Source organism: Prionailurus viverrinus, chromosome B3, assembly GCF_022837055.1.
Source record: "Prionailurus viverrinus isolate Anna chromosome B3, UM_Priviv_1.0, whole genome shotgun sequence".
In the NCBI taxonomy this organism is placed as follows: domain Eukaryota; kingdom Metazoa; phylum Chordata; class Mammalia; order Carnivora; family Felidae; genus Prionailurus; species Prionailurus viverrinus.
This window is the reverse complement of record NC_062566.1, coordinates 66,375,192-66,398,486: the sequence shown is the minus strand read 5'-3', so window position 1 is coordinate 66,398,486 and position 23,295 is coordinate 66,375,192. Positions and strand designations below refer to the sequence as shown.

Sequence of the window (23,295 nt, the reverse complement as noted above, 5' to 3'; positions counted from 1 at the left end):
CAGGTAAGCTCTGTGGTTTCCTAACTTATTTTCCTGACAGAATTTCTGGGGAACAATGAAGGACAGGAAACTTACAGAAGTCTGCAGACTCTGTGTTAAGAGGGACTTGAGTTTCTAGGGGGAGAACTCAACATGTACAATTTGCAGGACAGAATGCAAGAGAGGACTGTTCTGTTCTTTTCTTTCTTTTTTAATTTTTTTAATGTTTACTTATTTTTGAGAGAGAGGGAGACACAGAATCTGAAGCAGGCTCCAGGCTCTGAGCTGTCAGCACAGAGCCCTATGCAGGGCTCCAACCCCAGAGAACTGTGAGATCATGACCTAGGCCAAAGTCGGATGCTTAACCCTGCTGAGCCACCCAGGTGCCCCGACTGTTCTTTTCTAATATGAGCATTTAATGGCATACATTTTTCTCCAAGCACTGATTTAGATGCATCCTATAAATTTTGATCAGTCATGTTTTCATTTTCATTCATTTAAAAGTATTTCCTCATTTCTATTGTGAGTTCTTCTTCAACTTATTTTGAAATACACTGTATTCAAAATATACAGAATGTATTTTGAAATACATTTCTAAATGTTTGGGATATTTCAGACTGCTTTCTCTTACTGATTTCCAAATCAATTAATTGCATTGTAATTAAAACACATATTTTGCATTTCAAATCTTTTGGATTTATTAAGGCCTTAATATTTCCTAACACTTTAAAAGAAGCTGTTTGGTGCAGTTGCTATATGTCTCAATTAAAACAAGCTGGTTGATAATGTTGTCCAAGTCTTTTATATACTTACTAATTTTCTGTTTACTCAATCATTTACTGAGGTAGGGGCATTGAAATCTAAAATATGTAAGTAGTTTCTCTAGTTCTCCTGTTAATTCTACCACTTTTTGCTTTGTGTATTTCAAAGATCTATTACTAGATGCATACATATTCAGGATTGTTATTTTCTCTTCAGTTATTGACCTCTTTGTCATTTATTCCCTTCTTTCATAATATTACTTGTACTGAAGTCTACTTTGTTGATTTTAATATAGTCATTTCAGACTTTTAATTCATATTTGTATGACTTTTTTATTAGATGTTTAACTCATCTTTAATATTTGAAATGGGTTTCTTGTAACACCATCTTTTTTATCAATTCTGAAAAGTCTAATTGGAGTATTTAGGCCTGTGCTGTCTAATAAGGTAACTACTAGCCCCATGAAACTATTTAGCCCTGAAATTCTGGCTAGTCTGACTTGAGGTGTGCTATATATACATATCAGATTTCAAAGACTTAGTATGAAAAAGTATATAAAAAAGATTGCATCTACTACATATTGAAGTAATATTTAGATATACTTGGTTGAATAAAATATTTTTAAACTAATTTCATCAGTTTACTTTTTAAGATGTGGATATTAATTTTTAAAAATATTTAGGGCTCACACTTGTAGTTTCCAGTATATGGTTACTCCATAATACATGGTTTATTTCATTTATACTTAATGTACTCATCAGTATTGTTTTTAAATCTATCATCTTGTGCTTTTTTTTCTATTTGTATCATTTGTTCTTATTTTTTCTCTCTTTAATTAGCTATATTGTTTTTTTTCTTTTCTCCAGGTTGTTCTAGGATTTACATTGTTAAGTATGCATTCTTTCTTAATTTCTATATTACAAATTAATATAACTTTATTATAATCTTAGAATAGTATATTTCCATTTCTGCCTTCCTGTTCCCTTGTGTTACTGTTTTCATACATTTTATTGCTATATGTATTATGGAACCTACAGCACGTTGTTACTATTTTTGCTTTAAAGAGTTTAAAAATGAGAACAAAATTCTTACATATTTACTCATATATATATTTAATATTTTATTATTCCCTTTTGTATATTCAGATTCACATCTGATATCATTTCCCTTCTACATGAAAACTTGCCTTTAGCTTTCATTGAGTACAGGTCTACTTATAATGCATTATATTTCAGCATTTCAGTTTTTGAAAACTCTTATTTTTTTGAATGACTTTCTTCAACATTTATTTATTTTTGGGACAGAGAGAGACAGAGCATGAACGGGGGAGGGGCAGAGAGAGGGAGACACAGAATCGGAAACAGGCTCCAGGCTCTGAGCCATCAGCCCAGGGCCCGACGCGGGGCTCGAACTCACGGACCGCGAGATCGTGACCTGGCTGAAGTCGGACGCTTAACCGACTGCGCCACCCAGGCGCCCCTTGAATGACTTTCTTGATAGGAATAGAATTCTGGGCTGACAGAGTCCTGCTACCCCCACCTTCTTTTCATATTTCAAATATCCCACTCCCATTGCCTTTTTATTTGTGCATACTTTTGGAATTTATTAGAAGAATGACTACTAAATCTGTAGTCATGCATCTTTGTTTCTCCCTATGTATCATGTATTATTTTTTCTCTGGCTGCTTTACAATTTTTCATTTTTATCATTGATTTTCAGCAATTACATTATTTTATGTATACATATAAAATAGTGATTTTCCATATTTTTTTTTGTTTGGATCTACGTGAGAATAGCTTTTATCAAATTTGCAAAGTCCCTAAGCCATTACTTTTTCAATTATTTTTCTTTTGTTTTCTTTGTTTAATGTTTATTTTTGAGAGAGAGAGTGTGAGCTGGGGACGGACAGAGAGGGAAACACAGGATCTAAAGCAGGCTCCAGGCTCTGAGCTATCAGCACAAAGCCTGATGTGGGGTTTAAAGACAGCCTCCCAGGTGGCCCAAAATATTATTCCCAGTTATTTGCCTCTAGACAAGCTTTGGAATTATTTTGTTAATTAAAAAAAACCTTATTTACTTGTTGCTGGAGGTCAGGAAAATGGTGGAGTAGGAGAATCCTTCAGCCTACGAACCCACTGAGATAACAGCTACATCTGTACAACTAACTTTGAGAACAGTATGAAGACTGGCAGAACAGATCTTCTACAGTTAATCATATAGTAAAGAGGCCACATTAAAAAGAGTAGGAGGGGCAGAGATGTGGTTGGGAACCAAACCTCTTTAAGAAACTAATCACCCATGGGAGGGATCCCACCATCATGGAGAAGAAAGAGGATTAGACCACTCTCCAGGCACCCCAAGCATGGGGGACTCACACTAGGAAGAGGAATGGGGCTTAACTCCAAGTATTTTAACAATCAGTGGGTTTATTAGCTCTATAACCTCTAGGAGTGCTGGAGGGCAATAAGAAACTGAGTTACTGTAACATATAACCATATAGCCAGCATAACAACCAAATGAAAACATAGATGCAGTAGTTTGAAAAGTGCCTGGGTATATGAAGGAGATGTACTTACTAATCCAGGAAAGGCAGGGAGTTTTAGAAGACTTCTCCAAAAATAAAAGTGCTGATAGGCATCATTTCTCTTCCCCTCCTCCAGCCTAGATAGGCCAGCACTGTGAGAACCAGCATGAACACTCTTCACCTATCTTGCTATCATGTTCCCCACCCCTGCATTCCCAGGCAGACCTGCCCCACTTACAGGGGTCCTTGTAAAGCAGCTCCTGCCCTGACACACCCTGCAGGCAGCCCCAGCAGGGACTGGTGTCACCCCAAAGTGATTCCTGTCCTGAGGAGTGGGGAAGATAACCACACACAGCAGAGTGCCCACAGTTCCGGCAGACAAGTAACTGGTCTGAATGCCAGCTCCACTAACAAACAAAAATCTCTCAGTGGGCAGCCCAGGGAGAGTACCCTGCAGCTCACTGTGCAAGTAACTGTGACAGACTGACAGAATGAGTGCAGACAGCTAGCCTGACTGCTGACACTGCCCAGCTATAAGCCCATGGAAGCCTCAGACTTCTCAACAGCACACGACCAAACCCTGCCCTGTGCACCCACAGCAGCCAAAGTGGGCCACTGCAGCCAACTGATCTGAAAGAAACATGGCTCAGCCAGAACACTAGGATGCATGGACCCATAGAGACACCCCTGGAGAGCCTGATTCTGATGACCAGAGAGTATGTGCATTACAAGGCACCACATGACTTTTTCTTCAAAAGGGCACTACAGTCAAGATCAGGAGACATAGCTGGCTTTCCTAATACATAGAAACAGACAGAGTTAGACAAAATAAGGAGACAGGATTATGTCTCAAATGAAAGAACAGAACAAAATCACAACAAAAAAGCTTAAATGGAGATAAGAAATATGCTTGATAAAGACAAAGTGATGGTTATAAAGATACTGGACTTAAAAAAGAGTGGAGAATCTCAGTAAGAGCTCCAAAAAAGAGATCACAAATGTAAAAAAGAACCAGTCTGAGATGAAGAACACAATAACAGAAATTAAAAACACACTAGAGGGAATGAATAGCACATTAGAAGAGGCAGAAGAAAGGACCAGCAATCTGGAAGCCAGGATAATGGAAAGCAGGCAAGCTAAAATGAAGAAAGAATGAAAATAGGTTAAGGAAACTCAGTGACATCATCAAGCATAATGTCATTCATATTATAAGGATCCCAGTAGAAGAGAGAGAGAAAGGGAAAGAAAACATATTGGAAGAAATAATAGCTGAAAACTTTCCTAATCTAGTGAAGGAAACAGATATCAGATGGAGGAGGAACAAAAGCCACCACCCAAATCAACCCAAGGAAGTCCACATCAAGACATATAATAATTAAAATGGCAAGAAGTAATGATAAAGAATTTTTAAAGCAGCAAGGGCAAATAGTACATACAAGGGACACTCCATAAGGCTACCAACTGATTTTTCAGCAGAAACTTTGCAGGCCAGAAGGGAGTGGTGATATATTCAAATGTGCTGAAAGGAAAAAACCTGCAGCCAAGAATACTCTATTCAGCAAGTCTATCCTTCAGAAGAGAAGGAGAGATAAAGAGATTCCCAAAGAAAAGTTAAAGGAGTTCATCACTACTCAAGCAGTCTTACAAGAAATGTTAAGGAGAATTCTTTGAGTGGAAAGGAGGAAAGTCCATAATTGGCAGTTAAAAAAAATAATAAGGTAGTAGATTAATCACTTATAAAACCAGTAGGGAGGTTAAAACATGAAAGCAGTAAAAATCAATTATATTGACAAAAATTAATCAAGGGATTCACAAAAGGATGTAAAAAGTTATACACATAAAAGGGAGGGGAGTTAAAATTTAGTGTTTTTGGAATCTAAGTGACCATCAACTTAATATAGAAATGCTATATGCCTAAGATGATATATATGAACCTGATAGTAACCACAAATCAAAAACCTGTGATACACACACACAAAAGAGAACAAAATCCAAGCATAACAATTTAAGGAAAGCTATCAAACCACAAGGGAGGAGACAAGAGAAGAACAGAAAACAACTACAAAAACAACCAGAAAACAAGTAATAAAATAGCAATATGTACACACCTATCAGTACTTACTTCAAATGTAAATGAACTAAATGCTGCATCAAAAGACAAAGGGTGACAGAATGAATTAAAAAGCAACACCCATCTATATGCTGCCTACAAGAGACTCATTCCAGACCTAAAGACACAGATTGAAAGTAAGGGGATAGAAAAACATCATGCAAATGAAAGTGAAAAGAAAGCTGAGGTAGCAATACTTATAACCAATAAAATAGGCTTTAAAGCAAAGACTGTAGGGAAAGATAAAGGAAACATTTCAACAAGAGGATAGAACAATTGCAAATATCTATGCATCCCAAAAGGAAGCATCTAAATACATAAAGCAACTATTAACAGGGAAAAAGGGAGAAATTGATCATAATACAATAAATAACAGTAGGGGACTTTAACACCCCGGTTGCATCAATGAGATAGTTCATTCAGACAGAAAATCAACAAGGAAACAGATCTATGCAGTCTTGTGTCATTCAAAGCCAATGGTATGTGTGTGTACGTACACACACACGCACACACACACACACACACACACACACACACACACACACACACACTGTTCCATCGCCAAACAGCAGAAGACACATTCTTTAAAGCGCACATGGAATATTCTCCTAGATAGAACACATGTTAGGACACAAAACAAATCTTAATACGTTAAAAAAGATTGCAATAATAAAATACATCTTTTCTGAACACAATGGTATGAAATTAGATATCAGTTACAGGAAAAAAAAATCTGGAAACAAAGCAAATAAATGGAAGCTAAATAATGTACTTCTAAATAATGGTTGGGTTACCCAAGAAATCAAAGAGGAAATAAAAAATACACAGAGACAAATCAAAATGAAAACACAACCATTGTGGGGTGATGTAGGAAAAGCTGTTCTAAAAGAAGTTTACAGCAGTATAGGCCTATCTTAAGAAACAAGAAAAGTCTCAACCTAACCTTACACCTAAAGGATCTAGAAAAAGAAGAGCAAACAAAGCCAAAAGCCAGTAGAAGGAAGGAAATAATAATGATTAAAGCAGAAATAAGTGAAATAGTGTCAACAACAACAAAAACAACAAAACAATAGAAAAAAATGAATGAAACTGGGAGCTAATTCTTTGAAAACATAAACCAAATTGATAAACCTTTAGTCAGACTCGTCAATAAAAAAGAGAGAGGACTCAAATAAATGAAGTCAGAAATGAAGGAAGGACACCATTAAAAAAGGGTTATAAGAGAATATTATGAAAAATCATATGCCAACATATTAGAAAACCTAGAAGGAATAGACATAATCCTAGAAAGTATAACCTTCCAAAACTGAATGAGGAAACAGAAAATCTGAACAGAAAAATTACTAGCAACAAAATTGAATCAGTAATCAAAAAACTCTCCAGATACAAAAGTACAGTACCAGATCGTTTCACAGATGAATTCTAGCACACATTTATTATTTTTTTAACGTTTATTTATTTTTGAGACAGAGAGAGACAGAGCATGAATGGGGGAGGGTCAGAGAGAGGGAGACACAGAATCTGAAACAGGCTCTAGGCTCTGATCTGTCAGCACAGAGCCCGACGCGGGGCTTGAACTCACGGACCGCGAGATCATGACCTGAGCTGAAGTTGGCTGCTTAACGTAATGAGGCACCCAGGCGCCCCTCTAGCACACATTTAAAGAAGAGTTAATGCCCACTGTCCTGAAACTATTCCAAAAAAATAGAAGAGGAAGGAAACCTTCCAAATTCATTCTAGGAGGCCAGCATTTTCCTGATACCAAAACCAAAGACAGTACAAAACAAAACAAAACCCTACTAGCCAGTGTCTCTGATGAACATAGATTCAGAAATCCTGAAGAAAATATTAGCAAACTAAACTAACAATATATCAAAAAATTATTCACCAGGATCAAGTGGAATTTATACCCAGAATGCAAGTGTGGTTGAACATTTACAAATCAATGTGACACACTGCATTAACAAGGGAAAGGATAAAAATCATATATGATCATTTCAATAGACACAGAAAAAAAAATATCTGACAAAGTGCAACATCCATTCATGATAAAAACCCTCAACAAAGCGGGTTTAGAGGGAATATATCTCAATAAAGGCCCAAAGCAAAAAGCCATAGCTATCCCATCATACTCAATGGTGAAAACTGAGAGCTTTTCCTCTAAGATCAGGAGCAAGACAAGAATGTCTAATCTCACAACTTTTATTCAACTTATCTTGGAAGTCCTCAAAATAGCAATCAGATAAGAAAAAAAGGTATCCAAATTGGTAAAGAAGAAGTAAAACAGTCCATATTTACAGATGACATGGTATTATAGTTAGAAAACCCTAAAAACTCTACTAAAAAAGTACTAAAACAAAAATTGAGTAAATTTGCAGATAGAAAAGATACAGAAATCTGTTAAATTTCTATACACTAATAATGAAGTAGCAGACAGAGACTTTAAGAAAACAATCCCATTTATATAAACTTAACCAGGGAAGTGAAAGACCTGTACTCCAAAACTATAAAACACTGATGAAAGAAACTGAAGACACAAACAAATGGAAAAATATTCCATGCTCATGGGTTGGAAGAATTGATATTAAAATGTCCATGCTCCCCAAAGCATTCTTACATATTCAATGCAGTCCCTATCAAAATACCAATAGCAGTTTTCACCAGAACTAGAACAAGTAACACTAAAATTTGTATGGAATCACAAAAGCCCTTGAATAGCCAAAGTAGTCTTAAAGAATTACAAAGCTGGAGGTATTACAACCCAGATTTAAAGATATACTCCAGGGGCACCTGGGTGGCTCAGTTGGTTAAGTGTCCGACTCTGGGTTTTGGCTCAAGTCATGCGTGATCTCATGGTTTCATGGGTTTGAACCCCACATTGGGCTCTGAGCTGGCGGTGCGGAGCCTGCTTAGGATTCCTTCTCTCTCCCTTTCTCTCTGTCCCTCCCTTGCTCACACTGTCTTTCTCTCAAAATAAATAAATAAACTTTAGAAAAAAGATCTACTATGAAGTAGTAGTAATCAAAGTAGTATGGTACTTGATAGGCAGGAAGCTTGGCATGTGCAACGGGAGGATGGACCTTAGACGTCCTGACAGAGAGCCCCAACCGAGGGACACGCTGGGACCACTCCATCCCACTCATTTAGCAGTCAGCTTGCAGTTACAACATCCTAGCAGAAGAAGAGTTAAATTTGTTGTGCTTGTTGCATTTGTGCAGAAAGCAGCTGCCTGTCCTTATTTGACCTCTATCTCTAGAATAGAAATAATGCGGTTTCCTACCCTGTGCAGGGATTTCAAATGCATCTTGGTAAAAGACATGCATGGTTGGCTAATTATTATATAATCCAGGCCTGTCACTCAAATGTCGCTACTCTAGGACCCACCCCAAAGAGAAAAAACTGATATAAGCTCATACCCCAGAGTTTCTGGGGCCTTTGTCTCTCTTAACTGGCCTATTCCTCCCTTGGTGTATACTTCAGTAAAACTGCTCTGCTTTACTTTCATTTTCCTGTCCTGTTATTCTTCACAGTGGCAGCAAAAAGAACCAAGGCTTCTTTCCTTTTTTATCTCTCAGTAACAGTATTGGCACAAAAATAGACACATAGATCAATGGAAGAAAATAGCACAAAAATGAACCCACACTTATATGGTCAATTTATCTATGGCAAAGGAGGAAAGAACACACCATGGGGAAAAGAAAGTCTCTTCAACAAATGGTCCTGGGAAAACGGGACAGCTACATGCAAAAGTGAACCTGGAACATTTTCTTACACCATACACGAAAATAAACTCAAAATGGATTAAAGACCTAAATGTGAGACCTGAAACTGTAAAACTCTAGAAGAAACCATAAGTAGTAATTTATCTGATCTTCCATAGAAACATTTTTCTAGATAGGTCTCCTGAGATAAGTGAAAGAAAAGCAAAAATAAACCATTGGGACTACATCAAATAAAAAAGCTTTTGGACAGCAAAACAAACTATGAAAAAAGATAAAGCAACCTACTGAGTAGGAGAAGATATTTTCAGTCATATATATGATAAGATGCTAACATTCAAAATACACCAAAAAAAAACCCAAACAACCTGATTAAACAATGGGCAGAGAACCTGATTAGACATTTTCCCAAAGATATACAGATGGTCAACAGACACATGAAAAGGTGTGCAACACCTCTAAAACATCAGGGAAATGCAAATCAAAACCATAATGAGATATCAGCTCACATCTGTCAGGATGGCTAAAATCAAAAACACAAGAAACAAGTGTTGGCTAGGATGTGGAGAAAAAGGAACCCTCCTGCACTATTGGTGGGAATGTAACTGGTATGGCCACTGTGGAAATCACTATGGAGGTTCCTCAAAAAGTTAAAAATAGAAACACCATATGATCTGGTAATTTCATTACTGGGTACTTACCTGCTCCAAAACACAAAAATTTGAAAGATAATGTACCTTTATGTTTATTGCAGCATTATTTACAATAAGCAAAATATGGAAGCAGCCCAAGTGTCCATCAACTGATGAATGGTAACAGAAGACACACACACAATATTATTCAGCCATAAAAATTGAAGTCTTGCCATTTGCAATGACATGGATGGAGCTGGAGAGTATTATGCTAAGTGAAATCAGTCAAAGTAAGACAAATACCATATAATTGCACTCAGTGTGGAATTTAAGAAATAAAGAAACAGAAAAAGACAAAAAAAAAAAAAAACCCAGACTCTTAAATACAGAGAACTGGTAGTTTCCAAAGGGGAGGGGTGGGGACGAGTGAAATAAAGGGGATTAAGAGGTATAAATTTATAGTACAAAATAAATTAAGTCACAGAGAAAAAAATACAGCATAGGGAATATGGTTATTAATATGGTTAATGTGGTACATTGTTTGGTGGCTACACTTACCATGATGGGCACTGAGTAACATAATCGTACACCTGAAAATATAACGCTGTATTTAACTGTACTTCAATAAAAAAAATTTTACTTTAGTGATACTGTGATACTGTATTTTGCCTTCCAATAACACAGCATGTACCTTAATTTGCTTTTTGCTTTTGTAGAGTATTATAGCCTGTCACATAGATCCAACACCTTTCTGATTAAGATTATTCCTATTTACTCTATGTATTCTATTGCTTACCTGAAAAGGCTTTTTTTTTTTTACTATATATTTTATTAGGGTAGTGTTGGTTTATAAGAAAGCTCATGGTTTTATTTGCTTACTTTGTAAGCAAAATTATCTGGTTTTGCTTTCTAAAATTATACTTTATAAATTCTCTTAAATTAAAATTGGTTTTGATTTCTTTTGGTATGCAGTGCTATGAATTTTAAGACATGTAATGATTCATGTAACCACCACTGCAACCAAGATACAGAACAGTTGCATAATGCCCCCAAACTCCTTCATACTCTTTCTGAATTATCTTTTATTTCTATTATCTTTCTGTTAATTCTCTTAACCTTTCCAGGTTAACTCTGGTTATGTCTGCATACATTTACTTTTTGTTTTCAAGTGGGCAAATATTGATTGGGGTGCCTGGGTGGCTCAGTTGGTTAAGCATCTGACTCTTGGTTTCAGCTCAGGTCATGATCTCATGGTTCATGAATTCAAGCCCTGCATCAGGTTCCTTGCTAACAGCATGGGTCTTGCCTGGGATTCTCTCACTTGCTGTCTCTTAAATAAAAATTTAAAAAAAAGTTTAAAAATTGGGCAAATATTTAAAATTTAGTGAATTTTTTCAACTGCTCTTATGTTAGTTGGCTTTTTAAAAAATTTCCTTTCTTTACAGAAATTGTAAAAATATTCAAAACAAAGTTGTTTATTATTTCAAAGTCTGTAAGAAATGTGGTCATCTAGGGAGGACTTCCTTGGACTCTACTGCTAGCCTTCTGGGGAATGTAGGATAGTTATGAGGAGTTCAAATTACTGAGGTATTTGAGGAGAAAGTTGTGTTTGAAGAGCAATCCACACATGAATGATTCAAGTAAATATGGCAACATCCTCAGTTATTGTTTCAGGTTGAGAATCTACATCTGGTATTTTCCTGAATTATGTGTGACGGACATTTCAAAAAATAATGTTATTTAGAATCACCTCCACTAGTTATTCTATATTTTATTCACTACTTTCTCTATGCTAGGTATTGTGCTAAATGCTTTACATTTGTGTAATTTAATTCATACACCATTTTTCTAGGTTACTTGCAAAGTACCTGTCTTAACTTCTTGTTATTACTTTGGGCTTTCCAACTTCTCCTTCCCCAGATTTCACCTATTGGTGGTGGCAGATATCATTATACCTACTAGCCTGTAATAATTTTTAGTGTCCTGTCAAAAACTTTAATGCAGATTATACCTTTATATAAGCAGTAAGCAATATATATATAATATATATATTTTATATATATATTATATAATAATATATATAATATATATAATATATTATATATAATATTATATAATAATATATATATATTTTTTTTTGGTGACAAAGTATCTTAGCCTAAAAGAGTAATTTTCCAACATTGAGACACTGAACACTGTGGCTTAAAGGTGGGACTATTTCTATATTCAAAGGAGCAATTTTTTGCTAATAAAATGCTCCTTGATGTTGCTCAAAGGTGTCCTTCTCCCAGTCCAGTCCCAATTATGCTCTTTCTCTAATGAAGACTGATTCATCATGGGTGTATCCTCACTTTAAATAGCAAAGACACACTCCACAATTCTTGTAACTTTGGGAAAAGTCAATTCAACATTTAATAACTCCCACTGCAAGTAGACAGGAGTGTCTAATCCCTCATCTTCTGAATGTCGCTGCTTTCTAGAGGTTTTTATACCAGGAATGGGAAAAACCTATATCCATACTCCAGGCTTTTGATGCTTACTAAGAATCATGGTGATTTCAGTAGGCTTGTGACTCTCAAACTACATGGTGTTTTTGATTCCTGATGTATAACTGGTAGGTTAAAATCTGGAAATAATATTAAGGATCTTGGGAAGCAGTCGTGTTTTGTGTTCTTCAGGTGGCAAAAACAATTCATTTAATAATTCTATAGAGCAAATATAATGGAGTAGCAAAGAAAAAAATAATGAAGATGTAAAGATAGATGGTTCCACTAAATAGGAATTAAATGTGAATTCTGTAGATTAAAGGAGAAAAAATTCTGACAACTGTTTATTCAGTTACAATGAATATACAATATATTCATCCTATATACATATACATATACATATATACATATATATAGATTAGGCATAATAGTTTCTGAGTTTCCATTACTAATTACATTATCAAGTTAGGAAAACAGAAGAAATACTTAAATGTGTGAGGCTGAGTATTTTCAGTGCATTTAATATATCAAGGTACTCATAATTTTCATTTAAAATGAAGTAATTTAACTTCAAAAAGATGAAATGATTTTTGTAAGAACACGTCTTTTCCTAAATCCCTGCACTGAAACCAGGTTTGAATATTTATGCTGTAATTATTATTATTAATGAACTAAAACAAGCTGATTATTTCAGAACAGTATTCTTAACTATGAATTTTGAAACCTAGAGAATTCTTAAATGTTGCCCAGGAAATATGATAGGTGCTTTATACAGACTATCTAATTTAATCTCTCGATCAAGATCAAGGTAAGATCAAGGCCACACAGCAGGGTAAGGACACCTTAACCCTTTGAACTACTTTGCCACAGTCCAGTTTTAATATTTCTGGACTATTGTTCTCTGATAAATTTTACAGATATTTATCAATATTGAAAGAACAATTTGAGTATTTGCAAATGGTTTATGAAACCTAATTTTTTGTCATGGAAAAACAGGAGATTATTTAAATTAAAAAAAAAACATCACAGAAGGTATTTGCAGAACTTGAAATGTGCTGCAAATTACAAACTCAATTTTGAAGAATGAGTCTGAGTCCTTAACGTGTCTTTCCCACCCTCCCCCAAGTGGCTCCTGTGTCACCTTGAGATACCACCATCTAAGTGGATTTTTAAATTCGTTTTGTTTTGAGCATTATGGTACTCAAGGATGTCCAAAACTTATCTTGTGTATCTCCTTGTCCAGTTGTAGAATATATTTTTTTCTAGTCTAAAAAAATAGTTTTGTTGGAGTAGCATGAGAAGGAGGGATATTCTCTCTCTTTCAAATGTTTCTATGGGATCATAAAATAAAATTGAGAAAAGCTCATAGGTACACCTTTTGGTTATCAATAGTTTAATGGGGTCAAGAAAGTAACTTATTATTTATATATTTAAGTATTAAGAATAGTACTTATCAATAGTGAGAAAACAATTTGAAAATTTGCAAGTAAAGTAAGGGTGGAAGTGGATTTTTTTCTGTAGCTGAGAAAACAGAAGGTCACTAGTTATTACCCTGATAGGAGACACTAAATGGGTCTTCTGAAATTGTTCTGTTAAACTGTTAGTTAAATCCAGTGCTCAACAATGGATTTGACATCATCATATTTTTATTGTTATTGTTTAACAGAAAGCTTGGAGATTTCAACCATCATTTAATTTTTTATATACCTGAATAATAAGTAGAGCACACTTAGTGTAATTCTTCCTCTATAAATATGGATTATATAACTCCTTAGTATCCAGAATATTAGTGTGTGGGTATGTGATGAATATAACCCAAAATGTGCTGATGTTGGTCAAAGTCAAGAAGTTGTCCATTTGAAGTGATATCTGATAGCAACTGTTAAATTTGTGCCAAAAGGAAAAATCTTTACTGAGATAGTTATTAGTTGGCTTTTAGGTAATCAGTGTTCTTGTGAATTATTGATACCATAATTCCTTCATGTGTAATTGTAGAAGTGTCACATTTTCTAGCTCTGTAATTTTGTCCTATTTTGCCATTGCAGAGCAGAGTCTGCAGATCATGGAGGGATTCAACCATTCTGGAGTATCTGAATTTGTATTACTTGGACTTACTGATTCTCCTGAGCTCCAGATTTTTTTCTTTGTGATGTTTTCTGTTTTCTATTTACTAACTATGTTGGGCAACTGCTTGATTTTGCTCACAGTCCTATGCACCCCACACCTTCACTCCCCCATGTATTTCCTCCTCAGCAACCTCTCTCTCATTGACATGTGCTTGTCCTCCTTTGCCACTCCAAAGATGATCATGGACTTCTTTGCTGAGCATAAGACCATCTCTTTTGAGGGCTGCATTTCTCAGATCTTCTTTTTGCACCTTTTCACTGGGACTGAGATTGTGCTGCTGATCTCCATGTCTTTTGACAGGTACATTGCCATATGCAAACCTCTCCATTATTCAACAATTATGAGCCAAAGAGTGTGTGTTGGGCTTGTGGTAACTTCTTGGACAGTGGGCTTCCTGCATACAATGAGCCAGTTAGCTTTTACTCTCTGTTTACCCTTCTGTGGTCCTAATGTTGTAGACAGTTTCTTCTGTGACCTTCCTTTGGTCATCCAGCTGGCTTGTATAGATATCTATGTTCTTGGAATCTTCATGATCTCAACTAGTGGTGTGATTGCTCTTGTAAGTTTTCTGCTTTTGCTCACCTCCTACGTCATTGTTCTTGTCACTATCAAGGACCACTCTTCCACAGGATCATCTAAGGTTTTTTCTACCTGTACTGCACATTTCCTAGTTGTGTTAATGTTCTTTGGCCCCTGCATCTTCATCTATGTGTGGCCTTTCACTAACTTCCTGGTGGACAAAGTTCTGTCTGTTTTCTATACCATCTTTACCCCCTTTCTGAATCCACTTATCTATACTTTGAGAAACCAGGAAATGAAGACAGCTGTGAAGAAGAAACTAAGTAACCAATACCTAAATCTTGGGAAAACTTCTCCAAGATATCCAGTGCAATGAATCTCCTGAGATTTATATCATCAGTTTATTTTTATAGCAATACTTAGTATCTTCATTTCAAGTCTTTTAGTTTAAATTCACAAAAAGAAGCAGCCAGGGTTGAGAGATGTGAAATAATCTTGTCTAAAAATTACTGAGATGTTTGTGAGCCTTTTGAGGTTACAGAAACATTTGAAAATCTGCTGAAATCTATAGGTTATTTTCACAGAAAAATGCACATATAATCAAAACATAAATTCAGGGCTTCATATACCCATGAATCCTATCAACATACCTCAGCAACTTAGAGAAGCCTGAGATAAAATACTGTTCTCTTGTCTTCTACCCCAGAACATTCCTACTCAGTTGCACAGCCTTGTGGTACTTTGATGGTGTCCACTTGCAGAACTTTGATTAAAAGTGTTTATTTTTCATTAGAAATATTTTTATGGGAAAATTCAAATGGTGAAGAGATTCTTCTGAGTCAACTTTGAACAAAAGAGAACAGTTTGGAGGATCTGAAATTTAACAATCTGGTTTCTTAATAAGTGTATAGATCATTACCACACTTGATAACTGATATAGCAAATAAATATTTAAACAGCCATTTGTGAAGTTTAAGCCATAGAGAGTAAACAACTAAAATATGATTCTCTCCTAAAACCTGGCTGAGTGTCAGAGATATGATGCATTCATTTACTCTCAAGACTAAATGTTTGAAAAATTAACTACTAAATTCATGACAAGTTTGTCATTTCCAAAGTAAAACATTACAAAACTTTATTAGTCTTAGTATGAGTTTTGTCTCTCATTCTCAACATAACGTAGCCTAGAAGAAGAAAAGATGAAACTAATTTAAAAAAATACATAGCACAATTCTTCCTAATATGGCTTATTAGTGATTGTGTTATTTTTATTTATTTTTTTTAATGAAATTTATTGACCAATTGGTTTCCATACAACACCCAGTGCTCATCCCAAAAGGTGCCCTCCTCAATACCCATCACCCACCCTCTCCTCCCTCCCACCCCCTATCAACCCTCAGTTTGTTCTCAGTTTTTAACAGTCTCTTATGCTTTGGCTCTCTCCCATTCTAACCTCTTTTTTTTTTTTCCTTCCCCTCCCCCATGGGTTTCTGTTAAGTTTCTCAGGATCCACATAAGAGTGAAACCATATGGTATCTGTCTTTCTCTGTATGGCTTATTTCACTTAGCATCACACTCTCCAGTTCCATCCACGTTGCTACAAAAGGCCATATTTCATTTTTTCTGATTGCCACGTAATATTCCATTGTGTATATAAACCACAATTTCTTTATCTATTCATCAGTTGATGGACATTTAGGCTCTTTCCATAATTTGGCTATTGTTGAGAGTGCTGCTATGAACGTTAGTGATTGTGTTAAACATACTTTTTATTCCAAGACATTTTTTGAAAATCAGCTAGCCAAACCATTTCCCTAACAGTGGAAGAACCTAAGATACAGAAAATTCTTAGAGCTGGTTCAAGACTGGATTACTGTAATGGGCAAAAGTCATTGCTCTAAATATACCTAGACCCCAGATTTAATTTTGGATCTGTCATTTCCTAGTTGTATTATCCTGGGAGTTTCACTTCATCTCTCTACCCTGTTTAATCTCTAATATGAAGATAATAAAAATTGTCTGTTGTGACCATTTTATGGAAAGTGGACACAACAGACTCCAAAAATGTCATTTTCTTTTCCCTTCCCAACTACACAGACTCTTACCCAAAACTCATTTTATTTTTAAGTAGTATACCTTTAAAGAATAACCACATTCAGGTGAAACCAGTAGCTCACAAAATTTGACATTCTAGTTTTAGGACGTCTCTTTGCAGCTTGTTAAGACATATGGCAGAAAAACAAATAGAACACTTTCCAGTTTTCCATTGTTAACATGGAGGCTGGTTGTAGAAATTAGATTGCCAGATACTTTGTGTTTTTTATGAATAACAACATACTGATAGGCTGCATCTCTTTGAATTGATTGAAGTTTATGAAATAGTTTAGGAAACAATCTGTTATGATGACATTCATGGTATTAATAGTTTCTTATATTTATTCTGGACTTTTAAGGTTTCAACATGATTCAACACAATCTTCAAGATAAATATTTAATATCTGAAGTTAAATAATGTGGCAGAGGTTTATGAAGAAATGTAGTATTGGAGCTAGGTATAAAAACCACATTCTAGTTTAAAATACTAGTTAATTTTTAGCCAAATCATAAACTCTTTATTCTTGCCATAAAGTCAGTCAAATAAGAAAAAGTAAAAATGTCCTTTTGTCTCATCTCCATTCATTAGCAAAAATTATCATCTTTGTTTTAAAATATAAACCCTGCTTCTGGGGTGCCTGGGTGGCTTGGTCAGCTAAGTGTCTGACTCCTGATTTCAGCTCAGGTCATGATCTCATGGTTTGTGGGATCAAGCCCCATGTCGGGCTCTGTGCTGACAGCATGGAGCCTGCCTGGGATTCTCTTCCTCTCTCTCTGCTCCTTCCCCATTTGCTCACTTGCTCTCTCTCAAAAATAAATAAACAAATAAACATGTAAAATAAAATATAAACCCTGCTTCTGAAATAGCAATCTTTAGTTCAATGACTATTTATTGAGCACCCATTCTGTTTAAGGTCCTTTCTGGGTGCTGATGATACTACGTTAATGTACAAGAACTATTTCTCTGTTTTTGAGGGACGTATGTTTAGCAATTAGATGGGACCAGTCTTGAATTCCAATTGCATCGCTTTCTTGTTGTACAACTTTGAGCAAGTATTCCTAACGTTTCTAAGACTTTGTTTTCTCACCTATAAAATGTGGATCTAGTTATATAACCACTAGGAATGTTGTGAAAATTGAAAAGACATGTAACACAATTAGCAGTGCTTGGCATTCATTAAACGTTTAACCAATACTAACTAATAAATATTACTTAGTGCCATTGTGTTAGATATGCACAAATGACAGGGTAAACGGAATGGAAATAGATGTGCTTACCTGAACTTAAAGGGCATGGTTTTAAGACTGTTTAGGATGTGTCAATTTACCTAATATTAACTAATGTTAAAATATTGGATTTGTGCCAATTATTAATCTTTGGTGCACTTATATAGTTAATGTTGTCCTTTGTATGTTTGTGTTTTGCAAAGGAAGTATTATATTTTAGAAGTTTCTTATTCATTTTAAGTTTAAATATATTCCAAGATTGCATAGGAGGGAAAAAACAATGCACAATGTTCTACAAGTCAGTGTCCTTTTCACGACAATGTTTTTAATTTTTTTAATTTTTAATTTTTTTTTTTTTTTTTTTTTTTTTTTCAACGTTTATTTATTTTTGGGACAGAGAGAGACAGAGCATGAACAGGGGAGGGGCAGAGAGAGAGGGAGACAAGATCAGAAACAGGCTCCAGGCTCTGAGCCATCAGCCCAGAGCCCGACGCGGGGCTCGAACCCACGGACCGTGAGATCGTGACCTGGCTGAAGTCGGACGCTTAACCGACTGCGCCACCCAGGCGCCCCACGACAATGTTTTTAAATAAAGTTTTTATGATTGAAAAGTGGTAAAATATTATTCATGTATTTTGTCTGTCTTTATGTTTTACCCATTCAAAAGATAGGGAAATGCTTTAAATTCTTAACTGGGAGGGGCAGCTGGGTGGCTCAGTCAGTTAAACATCTGACTCTTGATTTTGGCTCAGGTCATGATTTCGCAATTAATGAGATCAAGCCCCAAGTTGGGCTCTGCACTAGCAGCATGGAGCCTGCTTGTGTTTCTCTGTCTCCCTCTCCCTCTACCCTCCCCCATGCTTGCTCTCTCTTAAAATAAACAAACATTAAAAAAAAATATTAACTGGGAAATGAATGGTGACATTTACCTATTCACTTTATATTCAGCTTATTAATAAAGAAGTTACTGGGGAACCTGAGTGGCTCATTCGGTTAAGCAGCTGACTTCAGCTCAGGTCATGATCTCATGGTTTGTGGGTTCGAGCCCTGCTTTGGGCTCTGTGCTGACAGCTCAGAGCCTGGAGCCTGATTCTAATTCTGTGTCTCCCTCTCTGTCTGCCCCTCCCCCACTCACACTCTGTCTCTCTCTCCTTCAAAAATAAATAAACATTAAAAAAAATTAAAAAAAAAATAAAGAAGTTACCACTACATGCAGAAAGATCTTGTCCAGATTTACAGAAATATAAGGGAATAGTTTATTTGGAAACATGGTAGAAGTATTATTTAAGAAACTATTAAAATTGGAATTGTGAAATTATAGCATCAAGTCAGACATTTCATTTGGCTAAGATATCCCTGAAGCTTTGGATAAATATCTAATTTCTACCTGAGCATTTCTGTGGTTAAGCCTATTCCTGGGGAATCAGTTAAACCCCAAACTATATTTACAGCTCATTTTGATAACTATATTTCAGTATAATTGGTCTTCTTTACACTCCTATGTACTTTAGTTTGTGTTTGCAATATTGTTCCAGTGAGGAGGCTAGAGACACACACGTCTCCCCCTGCTCTCCCCCGCATGACTAAGAACTCCCAGAGTGGGGACTGTGAATAGCACCAATGAAGCCAGGTTGTCTGATCTAAACTTGGATTTACACCACTTATTAAGCCTCTGGTTTGGTGCAAGTTTGTCATTGTCTATCCCAGTTTTTTTAAATTCTTTTAGCAGAGTTTGGAAGCCAACAGCCTGCATTCACAACATGTTTGTCTTTCCCTAAAAGGTTTATAAAGAAATCAAGCTAATTCAACAAAATTAGATACTGGGAGATTTCACAAGAAAATATAGCTTGATAGATTTTTAAAAAATTTTTAATGCTTATTTATTTTTTTTTTAATTTTTTTTCAACGTTTATTTATTTTTGGGACAGAGAGAGACAAAGCATGAACAGAGGAGGGGCAGAGAGAGAGGGAGACACAGAATCGGAAACAGGCTCCAGGCTCTGAGCCATCAGCCCAGAGCCTGACGTGGGGCTCGAACTCACGGACCGCGAGATCGTGACCTGGCTGAAGTCGGATGCTTAACCGACTGCGCCACCCAGGCACCCCAATGCTTATTTATTTTTGAGAGAGAGAGAGAGAGAAAGAGAAAGAGAGAGGGAGAGGGAGGGACAGAATCCAAAGCAGCTCCAGACTCCATGGTGTCAGCACAGAGCCCGGAGTCAGGGGTCGAACTCATGAACCATGAGACATAATATGAGCTGAAGCTGGACACTTAACTGACTGAGACACCCAGGCATCCGAGCTTGATAGATTTTCTTAAAAAAAAAAAAAAGAAAGAAAGAAAGAAAGAAAAAGAAAAAGAACCCTGCCAACACTGGACCACAATTCTAAGTTGCAGCTGAGTTTTCAGATTCGGCTAATACCAGAGATCTCCTCTCTCTGTTTTGTCTTGAACTAGGCCACTCCATTCATGCATATTACCCCAACAGTTTCTGATCCTTATAAAGAATGTATAATATGTATAAGATGTATAATATGCCTTTTCCTTCACCATGCTTATAACTTTTCTTCCAGCCTTAACCCATACTTTGACACAATTCAATTATGCCTCCAACTTTTGATGGCTCACTCTCAACAAACAGCATTTATTGTATCTCTTTGGAATACTGATATTCCTATAAATTTCTATATGAGGATTTAAGCCTAACTGGGATACAAAAAATTCATTATACTTCTGTCTTCTTCTTTTTTTAATGCCTTCCTTCTCCTATGTCCTGATTTTCTTTTGACTACACTCCAGTGGAAATTTGCTCTTGGTCACTTGTATTTCATTTTATATTGAAGAGCTACCTCAGCATTTTTAATTATAGGAGGATAGGACTGCCCTCTTCTTGAAAATAGTTCAGTATTAGAACAGAGGAGATGACATTTACTTAGGTAGAATTTTCTGCTTCTGTCAAACAGGTGCCACCTTAATATCCCCCTTTAGTATAGATATTCCAAGAAATGTTTTTTTTTTAATGTTTATTTATTTTTGATAGTGAGAGAGAGAGAGAGACAAGTGTGAGAGGGGGAGGGGCAGAGAGAGAGGGAGACACAGAATCCAAAGCAGGCTCCAGGCTCTGAGCTGTCAGCACAGAGCCCGATGTGGGGCTTGAACTCACGGACCATGAGATCATGACCTGAGCTGAGTCTTGGAAGCTTAACCAACTGGGCCACCCAGGTGCCCCCACTCCAAGAAATGTTTTTTGGGGCTTTTTTGTTTGTTTCAGGATATATGCTCTGTCCTTTGGAAACACAAATAATAAGACATTATCCCTTACCTTTAAAGAGATTATATCTAGTACAAAGAAAAGTAATCACAACGCAGTGTCATAATGGTCATGATGTAAGTTTGCACATGGTAATATGGAGACTTAGGAAAGGGCATGTCCAAATGTGCCTGCAGAGTCAGAGAAAGCTCCTCAGATGTAGTGCTGAATCTGAGACTTGAAGGCAAAATTGGGGGGAAAGTATGCCACAGGGAAGGAACAACATGGGCAAAAAGCAGAGAAAAATATAAATGCCTAGTGAATTCAGGAGCTGCATATGGTTTATTATTTTTAACGTTTATTTATTTTTGAGACAGAGAGAGACAGAGCATGAACGGGGGAGGGTCAGAGAGAGAGGGAGACACAGAATCTGAAACAGGCTCCAGGCTCTGAGCAGTCAGCACAGAGCCCGAACCGGGGCTCGAACTCACATACCGCAAGATCGTGACCTGAGCCGAAGTCAGACACTTAACCGACTGAGCCACCCAGGCGCCCCTGGTTTATTATTTTTAGAGAACGAGATGTTAAATTAGCAGAAAGAGATTGTACTGAAAGAAAGTGGCAAGAGCCCTGAAAAGAAGGAGGAAGCATTGGGTACTGAGGGCAGACTGTAAGCAATGGGTCAGCTTTTACCCAGTTCCTGTTGTGAGAACGTTTTACAGCCTTCTCAGGTGATTTGATGAAAGTTCTGTCTTATTTATTTTCTGTATGATTGATAAAAGGGTGCCAAACACATAGTCTGCACTTGAAGACGATATTGGAGTCACAGAAGAGAAGTTATCCTGGCTCTCCTTATCTCTTTACAATCTCTCCTGTATAATTTTGAATTTGTTTACTTGACCAGCATCCTCAATCTTAAGTTATATGGTGAGGTGACTTGCAACTGTTAACCCAGTAATTTCTGGAAATAAGGCTTCCGTTTACCTCTTCTCTTCTTTTCCCATCACCTTGCATCTTGAAGCTATTCCCCAGCATCTCTTCTCCTCCCATACCCTGAAATGATCTTACTGGCTTCTTGATGTCTGTTCTGAATGGCAGGTTAGTGTATTTTCACTGGGTGGATGATATGCAAGCTGGTGGGAGCCTTTACATTAAGGTGACAGAGAATACCTGGAGGGGAGCAGGAAGGATTAGAGAAGAGAACTGGACATCCCCGGTGAGGCATATACCTCTCAGCACTTGTCTCTCTAAGGGTGAAATATTCTGATTTGATGCTTGAACACTGCTCATTTCACTACTGCTGAAGATCATATATTCATTTATTCTCCAATATTTATTACTAAAAGCTTAACATGTGACAGGCTTCATTCTATGTATCATAGAAAAAATGCTAATGTGGTTGGGGAATATACAACAACAAATTACTACAAATTATAGTAGGCCATGCATCATCTGGATCCTGCTTACCTTCTCAGCCCTATTTTACATTCCTCTCCCCTTTAGATGCTAATTTTCTTCTTCTCATGTGCAACACTCCATTGTTTTGGATGCCTTTGCACATGCTATTTTATCTGCTTAAATTCTTACAACACTACAAAGGGTTTGTGTGTGGGGGGTAAAAGTGTAGTCTTTCTATGCAATTAAAGTTGTTACCAGTCTAAAATAGACTGTTATAAGTTTTTTTTTTGCAAGCCCCATGGTAACCACAAAGAAAAAACTTGTAGCAATACAAGATAGAAAAGAATCAAAACATAGCACTACAAAGAATCATCAAATCAAAAATGAAGATGGCAAAACTGGAAAGGGAACAAAAGAAATTACAAAACAGAAAACAATGAACAAAATGGCAATAAAAAGTCCTTATT

General features: G+C 36.4%; 1 protein-coding gene across 1 annotated transcript; it reads left to right on the top strand.

The window, feature by feature from the left end:
* The first annotated feature begins 14,271 nt into the window (after nucleotides 1-14,271).
* On the top strand, nucleotides 14,272-15,234 carry LOC125168547 (olfactory receptor 4K2-like). The gene has a single exon (XM_047863666.1). It carries the CDS (start codon nucleotides 14,275-14,277, stop codon nucleotides 15,232-15,234), a length of 960 nt encoding a protein of 319 aa, XP_047719622.1. The 5' UTR covers nucleotides 14,272-14,274.
* The last annotated feature ends 8,061 nt before the right edge of the window (nucleotides 15,235-23,295 follow it).

What these genes read in the sequence shown, in the direction of transcription:
- LOC125168547 (XM_047863666.1), top strand. Translation starts at nt 14,275, where the DNA reads ATGGAGGGATTCAACCATTCTGGAGTATCTGAATTTGTATTACTTGGA.